This window comes from Nicotiana sylvestris, chromosome 4 (assembly GCF_000393655.2).
Source record: "Nicotiana sylvestris chromosome 4, ASM39365v2, whole genome shotgun sequence".
Classification (NCBI taxonomy): domain Eukaryota; kingdom Viridiplantae; phylum Streptophyta; class Magnoliopsida; order Solanales; family Solanaceae; genus Nicotiana; species Nicotiana sylvestris.
This window is the reverse complement of record NC_091060.1, coordinates 159,676,236-159,685,812: the sequence shown is the minus strand read 5'-3', so window position 1 is coordinate 159,685,812 and position 9,577 is coordinate 159,676,236. Positions and strand designations below refer to the sequence as shown.

Here is a 9,577-nt window from a genome sequence, read left to right as displayed (position 1 = left end):
TTAAATTTGAGATGAGTTTATCCCATATTTAGTTAGATAGTGATATAACTAATCCCAAAATTAGTTATCCCGTGATTGTAGTGTTTTTCTTATCCCTATGGGAGGGTGAAATAACTAATTTCTAAATAATTAATCCTGAGATAACTTATTTCCAACCAAACCACCCCTTAGCAATATGGATATGTGAAAATAAAGAAGACCACCACAGGCATAAGATTTGAACTATACAGTAGAAATTGCAGATCCAATCAGAGAGACAAATAATTTGATTTAATTGTTGTTTTAATCCAAATATTAATTATCTCATCAATCAGAACAGGAGAAATCATTTACCAACAATATATTTGTTAGGAAAAAACGATTAAAAAAATAAAAGGATCTTAGTTCACAACACTATAATTGAAGTAGTCTTAGCAAACTGATAATTCCCCATTAATATAATCTGATAGAAATCAAGGAATGTATCTGTTACAGTGTATGTACATTAAACATTTACCACTACATAATAATCAGATTAGTAAAGCCGAAATTAGAGAAGAATAAAAAAACACAAAATTATGTAAAAAATTAAAGCTTATTGTTTATTCTCTTTTTGTACAAAGGAAATTTGCCGGATCTTGTCAGTGAGGAGGAGGACAAGCAATTGGACTCATAAAATCTGTTCTCCTTTTTGGTCCTCTTCTATTGTATCTTCCAAATCTATCCGACCTGCAATAATGCAATAAGCAAGGCAGAATGACTACGTGTATTTGTATTTGTACACGATGAGACATGAATATACCACTATTCCTGATACGTAGACCACTTTGCAAGGTAAAAATTACTACTTAGTGAAAAAGGTGTCGGGTGATTATCATCACTTAGTCTAACTAAAAATGTTGCATTTACAGTTCAAGCTTGATAAAAAAAAAAAAGAAAAAAAAAGGGCAGCTAGGTGCACTAAGCTCCTGCGCCCACAAGGGTCTATTGTACGCAGCCTTATCCTGCATTGCTGCAAGAGACTGTTGAGCATCAAGATCAACCTAAACGAAGATATGATAGTACCCTTCTATTTGTTCCTCAGAGATATTCCTCAAAATTAGTCCTTAACCTTTTGTTTGCTTACAAAATGAAACTATCTAGATCAAAAACCTTTCAGGTAGAAAACTTGGGTTTAACAGATGCTTGTAATGGTTCAGATCTCATCCAATGTTATGAAAATCATGATATGCAAGAAAATTTATCATACCAAATAAGGACACCAATGAGGGAGGCTTTGAATGTCCATTTGAACTCATATCTATACCTGCATAATTAAGATGTGTCTATGAAAATTCGAGGCAAATAAATAAGAGTTACAGAAAAGTTTTGCATTTCTGACAAAAAGCATTTAGATAAAATGCTGACACCAACTTACACCTGAAAGACCAGGCACGAAAAGTTTGACTATCTTCTAGCACAAATTGTCCATAACTTAAGCTCTTCTATCACATGTTCGAGCTGATACCAATACTAAAGACATTTCAGATTTGCAGGGAGGGGCGGGGGCAAGACTGCCATTGGATTCCTAAGTTACTAACCACTAATACACCGTCCCTATAACTTCACTTCTTTCAGTACTTGGTGAACAATTAATTCTCAGTTAACTGCTGGCTAGTTGTTTCACTACCTTTGTACGGGGGTATATCCATTCTTATTTACTGATTAGTGCTGGATCGTAGTAATGAATGATCGACTTGCCTTTTTGACCCAGAAAAAAAAGTGAACAGATAAATATCAGTTAACTACTCACCGTGTCATATCCATTTCAATAATGACGTTGGGAATTATTTTGCCAAAATATGCCATGGCCAAAAGAGCAACAAATGATCAATCTATTTTTTGCTCATTCTAAGCTTTGTATGCGCCAGTTATTGATATTGCTAATACCATATCATGAGAACCTTTCCTTTCTTATGAAGGGATGTCCGTTAGTATTCCATGCTTTCCTATGTCTAATTCAAGTTCCCCTTCCAAGAGCCCTTTCCCACAGATCCGCAACAGAGCATCACGTCCTAGCATACAGATACCTAATTGTTCTTGCCCAAGCTAGCAATAATTTGGAAGGCTGGGGAAGCATACTGCACCAACATCTGCTTCTATAAACTTAATCTTCTTAGATACAGTGTGAGCCAGGAAAAAAGAAGTGTATGCTAAGTGTATTTCTTCATCGTATTAAAGTAAATTCAAACCCCTTATGTACTACAGAAAGATGGTGTATATGCAGTGATAATATGCAGAGATGATGCAGCCAAAAAATTAAAGATTTAAAGCAGCAGCACACCTGAAGCTTCAGCTGATTTGAGGATATCCGATTTCTTGAAAGTAAATCCAATGAAATTGGAATCTTTTGATGTCAGCATCTACATGATGGAATCAATCAAAATATATCACTTATCTTTACATAAGGAACCATATAAATAGGATCTCCTATGTATGGCATTGGGAAATAAATGGGGAACCAAAACACTGGAAGAGGATATAATTAAGAAAAATACTTGCTAAAATTGCAAACAGGAGAACCCCCAGAAATTATTTACTCCCACCTACAGGATGCACTATACAACAGGAACTTGGACATTCACATCAACTATATTCTCACGGAAGAAAACTTCCACATATTGAAATGCATCACATCCACTACAGCAATCATATTGTAACTTCTTGTTTTATTTTCTCGCCTGAATGTTCTATTTTTCAAGAGATCGGGAGTTTGGGGGAGATGAAGTATGCATTGCCAACAAGTAATCATTACCTTCCTCCAAGGTCCAACTCTTGGTGCTGTTGATGAAGGATCTTCTACCTACAAAGTGAAAAAGTTAGTACAGTCATAGAACAAAGCAAGCATGTTTTTTAACATAAAAGTGAAGCAATGTTTAAAGAAAAACATGGAAATATTGAGATGAGGAAAATTGGAGAATTACTGCAGATGAATAAAAAGAACAAATGGTAGACTGAATTGAAATGAAAATGCATGCTTTGATAAATAAGCCGAAAGGAGTCTATAGATATTCAATGGTACTGAGAAATGCCAAAATTCTAAGGACCTAGTTCATAAGTGACATCAAATTGTCATACTGAAGTTACTAATGAAAGAGAGGTGGAGAGCATGTCCATGATATGTGGTAAATGTAGAGAAAATAGAGATACTCCAAAGGTGAAAGATAAAGATAGGAAGATTATATCCAGCTTATATATGGCGTTCTGGTTCAAAAGGGTAAACAGTTGGTTTCTAGCAGTACACAATGTCACGAGAGTTAGAGTGATTTTACTAACTACTACTCCAGATGTTTCCTACAAAAGTCAAATTAGTACAACTAGTGATCTATAAAAGTACTCACCTCAGGAAACTTCTCAAAATTTTGAGTATCTAACTCTCCGGTAACGATAGGTTTATAGGCAGCCTCCATTTCATAAAGTATGTCCCAATTGACTCCTTTGAACCAGGGATGAGCCTGAAACCAGACACAAGTTTTAGTAGTAAGCAGACACAAACATGGAGCCAAGCATAACCACTCACCATACTCATAACAGATATTTCACACAAAGTACACTAATCTCATCAATGATATAGGAAAACAACTGTATGCAATCCGTTAACAACAACATACCCAGTGAAATCTCATAAGTGGTCTGGGGAGGGTAATGTGTACGCAGACCTTACCCCTTACCCCTATCTTAGGGAGGTACGCAATCCGTTTAAGTGAAACAAAAATACTAGACTTAAGGGGCATATTTTTCGGCGGGCTTTACTTCATTCCTTTAGTAGTGTTACGTACCTTTATTTCTTCCACTCCCCCGGTCCCCAATCTTGATTCAACATCACACAATAAACGACAGATCAGATCCTTAGCCTCATCTGATACTTTTGGTTCTTCTGGGAATTTAAGGCATGTTCTCCAACTGATTATCTGATACAACAAAAACAAATATGAAATACCCCGTCAAAATGAATATACTTTGTGAAACCTAAAAAGATGCTGTAGCGCAAAATTTGGAAACAATCATTTTGCAGAAAATGAAGTCCAATTAGTATCAGAAAATAAGCATTTCATTTTCAATCTTTTCCGATTGCATTGAAAAAGGATTTTTTTGGAATCTTGGTTTACAGAGTTCTGTCTGAATCCAGTTTGGAGATCATTCTAGAGGCCCCCCGCTGTCTCTTATTTTCATCATAACAACAAATAGAAGAGTTACCTTGCGTGCCGTCATTCTTGGATGCTCTGAACAGAAGGGAGGATACCCAACAACCATCTCAAACAGGATTGCTCCCAATGACCACCAATCACATTCAATTCCATATCCTTTTTTCAACAAAACCTCTGGTGCCATGTAATCAAGAGTTCCAACGGTAGAATATGCCTACAGAAGATATTTCACACATAGGTTAATTGAATTAAATAATGACTGGATTAATCGATTTGAAAGGAGCAAAATGAAAGAATGTTAATTTTGCAAGCTGACACAATTATAACTTGAAAATCAGGAAAAGTGCAGCACTAGAATGTGAGTACGTGAATACCAAGGCACGGCGGTTGCGCTTCCACTGCTGTATTTGTTCCTTTGGCATTGGCCATGAAGCTCTATCACCACCAGAATTCCCTTCAGTCCCGTTAATGGACTCCGCATTAGTAAGGTCTTCATCTTCCAACAATATTGATGAGTATTTATTTTCCAGGGGTTTACATAAGCCAAAATCTGAAAGCTTTAAATGGCCATTTCTATCCAGTATAAGGTTATCCGGTTTTATGTCCCTGAAAGCAAAAAAAATTCTGAATCAGCGGCATGTTGGAGGATGATTGTGGAGTGACCTTTATACTGTATGCACATGCAAAAGAACAGATAGCAAACAAAAAACTGTAGCACCAAATTGCAAGATCAAGACATTTAAATCAAATATGATAATGTTTGCTTGATCATTGATTCCTGACATCCCTAAAGAAAATGAAGACAGGACAAAAGTCCTCAAAGGCTACTTAAGGGAAACTAAACAACTCGCAACAATCAGAGTACAGTCAAATAAATACATATATTAATCTGGAGATTGAAAGTTGTCATTTTTCAACTAATGAAAAAAATTGTACTACACTAAGCTTTCTCAGCAACCCCTTGAGTTAAAGAACGAGAATAGCGGAAGAGGAAATGTAAGGCTGTTCTAACTGCAGGTGCTACTTCCAAGCTGGGGTGTCTGAACACACCTTAAAACGTCACTTTAACATAAGTGCCATAGTAGGAGAAATGCTTTTGAAAATTAGAAGCTTATTTAGACATCTCCACTTGATGATATTTGGAAAAAGAAAATTCTATATCAACAGTAGCATGGCGCTTTTCTGACAATAGTAATTAATACATTATCATTTTAACCAAAAAAAATAAAAAATTAACACATTATCATTTTATTTGACCTACAAAAAGTACCTATGTATTACTGGCACTCCTATAGGATATAGCAATACAATCACGTAACATGCAAGATTTAACAATAAAGCAAACTATTTAATGCATTGTTCAAATACCTATGTACATAATTGTGCTGATGAATAGACTGAATAGCCAAAATACTCTCAGCAATATAGAACCGTGCGACATCTTCAGAAAGAACATCTTCTCTCATAAGTAAGGTCATAATGTCACCACCAGGTAAATATTCCATTATCAGGTACAAGAAATCTGAGTCTTGGAAAGAATAAAAGAGCTTCACTATGCACCGACTATCAACTTCCACAAGCAAATTCCTCTCAGATCTGACATGCTCAACCTAAAATTGCAGTATAACTTTCATAAATTAAAAAAATGAACATAGTAATTTACACATAGAATTTAACCATGGAACTCACAATTGGCCTTTGGTCCAACTAAGTGGCAACTGATAATTGCTGATGAGCACAAGATATTCATAAACCCTAAGAGAAGAAAACAGTCTCTAACTTGTTACCTGTCCACGGCTAAGCATGTCTGATTTCTTCAATTTCTTCATGGCAAAGATTTCTCCAGTACTTTTGAATCTACACAACCTAACCTGCATTAACGAACTGGATAACTTAAGAAATCACTCTACTGAAATCTGCTCCATCAATGTCCAATACGAACATTGACTGTGTCATGTATGTGGCTATCAAAAGGCAAGAGCACTCTAATTGAAAATAGAACTTTTTAAATATGTAAAGTGCACATTTGACACAAGCATGGTTCTTCTTCGTTTGACATTAAGCTTAAAGGAAAAGACCGACTTCCACCCCTTCACAAACTTTGCAATGTAAGGGAGAAACATATAAAGCTTATAATAAACCAGAGACCATTGCTGAAAAAGCGACATTCAAGTGCTAAAATAAGTGGCTGATGCAGTATAAATATTAGATTGAAAAAAATAGGTTCTCATAGCAAATATTTCCCAATTGGTAGCATCAAGAAACATTGGAAGATAAGCACTATGAGCAGGACTAACACTTCTCTGCTACATTATCAAAGTGTAAGCCTTGAAAAAACATACTACCAAGAAATGTTTGATGCAGATTTTACAGAGGATAACTCCATGATTCTCATTTTACCAGAAAAATGATCTATTTTAATCCATTAAAATTCAGGCAAAAGCATTCTTTTGCATTCAAAAACGATACAACCTTAAAAGTTGAATATTCAGTATCAAGATGTACAACTAATAGAATCATCTTATTAAATCACGAAACTGCCAAGTTAACTTTTTAAAGGTAATTTGGTGAGAAAACTTACAAAGATACAAACTTTAGCCTCAATAATCATTTATAGAAAAACCAATGCATACTCTAAGTAACTCTAATCAAACAAGATCAGAATCAAGCCACTTTTAAAGTAAAATCCAAGAATTGGGAGTTGTAAAAAAAAAAAATTTACCTCACCAAAGGCACCTCTACCAATGACAGTCAACTGTTCAAAATCATCAATCCCAACTTTATGCCTTTGCAATCTCATAAACTCAGTCTCCCTCTTCTCCAAATTCCTTAACATCTTCTCTTGCTCCTCACTCGGTATCTGCGCTTCTTGTGCCCTCCTCTGCAGTGTCCATCGCCTGAAAATAAAAAATAAAAAAAGGGGTCAAACAAAAGCAACAAAAGACACATTTTGTAAACTGTGGCACGTAAATTGTTAAAAAAAAAAGAACCTTTCTTTACGATCTTGCAAGCCTTGAAGATAATTCTTGTAATGATTTTCAATGAATTGCTTAGCAGCAGCAGCTTTCTGACGTGTAACAGGTGAAGAAACAGTGAATTCAGGCTCCAAATTATTGAAAACTCGATCAGGCTTATTCATGGGTAAAGCTCCCATTTTTACAGTACCATCAGCAGCAGTAGTAGTACCCTCCATTGATTTAATAAAAAAATCAAGATTTACCCCAGATCCAAAATAGAAGGACAAAAAAACTAGACCCAAGCAAAAAGAAAGCCAAATGATTGGTGGGTTTCTTGTATAAGTTTCATAGTAGTAGTAGAACAAGAATGGTGTCAGACAGTTATATAAAGTTGGGTTTTTTGGGGGTGGTGGGGGTAAAAGAAAGGAAGATATAATGAAATGGAAAGCTGTCAGTGTCAGCAGGTGATGTATGTATAGGAGTTAAAGAGTTGTGTTTTGTGAAAATCCCAATGAGAGATCAGAGAGAATTGGTGGGCTATGAACTGGCGATACAAGGAAGGAAAGAAGAAAGAAAAGAGGGGGAGGGTTATGAGCAGAGGCTTAGCTGTTAAAGGGGATTGGGTTAGATGAGATTTGTTGGGAATGAAAAAAGTGATAGAGACGGCAATGATAAAAGTTCTCTAGTACAGTAGTGTTACAACCTCGGATGAATGAGTCTTTCTTTCATTCCGCTTCAACATATGAGTCACGTTGATTCAAGAAAGTCACTATCGAGGTTGTAGCATGACCGATACTATCGCCTTTAAAGAGAGGTCTTGATAGGAAATTCTTTTCCGTAAACCTTACATACACCAACTAAATTAGTCGGGACTCTAGAGTGGATACCTAACATCATGTACAATAACAACAAAAAACTAAGTGTGAATCTTCCAAACCTGGCATATACGAAAAGTTGAAATAGGTCTCTTTTTTTGCTATACCGTCTACTGAAGAGATGACCCAACACCGCCTCCAGGGGGACCCGTCATGCGACACTGATGAAGATGATGGTAACACCGGCAACTGGCATTCAATAGAGGAGAATTTCACTTGACGTTTGGCAGCTTTCTCCCTTCGAAATTCCAATCAATTGAGGAGGAGAATGAAATTGAGGCGGAGCTTGAGATTAACAAACAGAATTCTCCTTTTAGGGGAGGTAAGAACGAGCAAGTGAAGAAGGGAATCCATGCACCTCGCCAACTGCAGTTCTCTAAAATTGATACTGCTACACATCCACCACCTATGGAGGTGAGGGATAAAATTGAGACAAATGAGAGCCATGTCAATAAATCGTGGATTGCAAATGAGGAAACCTCTGTTCCTCTATCGATGAGGGATGGTAAGCTGGTGATTAAGATTATAGCAAAAGACATCAGATATCAGGAGGAATTCTGGAATTCAGCCCTGATTGGATATGTACTTGGTGATACACCATATACTCGATCAATGGACAACTATGTAACAACGGTATGGAACTTTGTCACAAAGTCTAAAATATTATATCATGATGAAGGGTACTATATCTTCAAATTCTATACGATAGAGGATAGAGGTATAGTTATGCATACTGGCCCATACACATACCACAATAAACCTTTCATATTGAAGAATAGGGAAATAAATTTCTACTTTGATCCGGAGTGCCTTAGCACCATTCCACTGTGGGTTAAGTTTCCAGGTCTACCAATGGGCTATTGGTCCCCTGAAGCTTTAAGCAAACTGGCTAGTGGAGTAAGAAAATCATTGTATACAGACATATTCACTGCAGAATTGGAGAAGATCTCATATGCTCGAGTATTGGTTGAAACAGATGTCTCTCAGCCCATATCGGAGTGTATTAAAATCTATACATCCTTTGGTGTCTTTTAACAACAGGTGGCATATGATTGGAGACTAAAGTTTTGTGTAGAATGTATAAAATTTGGCCATAATTCAGATAATTACAGAAGAAAACTTAAGAGACTAAGGAAGAACCTTACCAGGAAGTGGCTAAGAGGAAAAGAAGAAGAAATAGAAAGAAGGGACTAGTCTGGCAAGCAAAGGTGCCAGGCAATGATCAGGAAAAATAGCTGAGAGGATCTGATTCTAGGACTACCCAGCTTGAGGCACATCAACATGTTTCCTTGCCTGCAAAAGAAGCTTTTCCTTAACAGTAGAATGAGTTAAGGCAGAATAGCAAAGGGATAAAAGGCAAAACCATAGTTGCTCAAGATACCACACATAGAGATCCTAATAGCAGAATGCCAACACATTTACTTCTCTAAGGCCATCTCCAACCTTTCCCTATTTTCCCATAATGGGGCAACTTTTAAGGGTAATGAAGCTCCAACCCTCCCTCATTTTTGCCCCCAAAATGGGAGATGAATAGTGTTCCCTCAAATATGGGGGTACACAATTCATCTCTCCCATTACT

The 9,577-nt window shown here is 36.5% G+C and overlaps 2 protein-coding genes across 2 annotated transcripts; one reads left to right on the top strand and one right to left on the bottom strand.

Annotated features, from left to right (window-relative positions):
- Positions 1-410: 410 nt before the first annotated feature.
- LOC104225872 (uncharacterized) lies at positions 411-7,500 on the bottom strand. The gene is made up of 12 exons (XM_009777752.2): positions 7,157-7,500; positions 6,889-7,063; positions 5,954-6,037; positions 5,535-5,776; positions 4,541-4,772; positions 4,216-4,380; positions 3,798-3,929; positions 3,360-3,473; positions 2,774-2,821; positions 2,303-2,381; positions 1,229-1,285; positions 411-708 (listed from the first exon to the last, which is right to left on the bottom strand). The coding sequence occupies exons 1-12, from the start codon at positions 7,357-7,359 to the stop codon at positions 650-652; spliced, it is 1,590 nt and encodes a 529-aa protein (XP_009776054.1). The 5' UTR covers positions 7,360-7,500; the 3' UTR covers positions 411-649.
- Positions 7,501-7,563: 63 nt separating this feature from the next.
- On the top strand, positions 7,564-9,033 carry LOC138890418 (uncharacterized). Its single transcript, XM_070173801.1, has 2 exons — positions 7,564-7,592; positions 8,229-9,033. The coding sequence occupies exons 1-2, from the start codon at positions 7,564-7,566 to the stop codon at positions 9,031-9,033; spliced, it is 834 nt and encodes a 277-aa protein (XP_070029902.1).
- The last annotated feature ends 544 nt before the right edge of the window (positions 9,034-9,577 follow it).

What these genes read in the sequence shown, in the direction of transcription:
- LOC138890418 (XM_070173801.1), top strand. Translation starts at nt 7,564, where the DNA reads ATGGAAAGCTGTCAGTGTCAGCAGGTGAT. An exon ending in TGTCAGTGTCAGCAGGTGAT is followed by an intron (nt 7,593 to 8,228) that starts GTATGTATAGGA and finishes GACGTTTGGCAG; the next exon opens with CTTTCTCCCTTCGAAATTCC.
- LOC104225872 (XM_009777752.2), bottom strand. Translation starts at nt 7,359, where the DNA reads ATGGAGGGTACTACTACTGCTGCTGATGGTACTGTAAAAATGGGAGCT. An exon ending in GAGTTGGACCTTGGAGGAAG is followed by an intron (nt 2,382 to 2,773) that starts GTAATGATTACT and finishes TCCATCATGTAG; the next exon opens with ATGCTGACATCAAAAGATTC. An exon ending in CTCATTGGTGTCCTTATTTG is followed by an intron (nt 709 to 1,228) that starts GTATGATAAATT and finishes GCATTATTGCAG; the next exon opens with GTCGGATAGATTTGGAAGAT.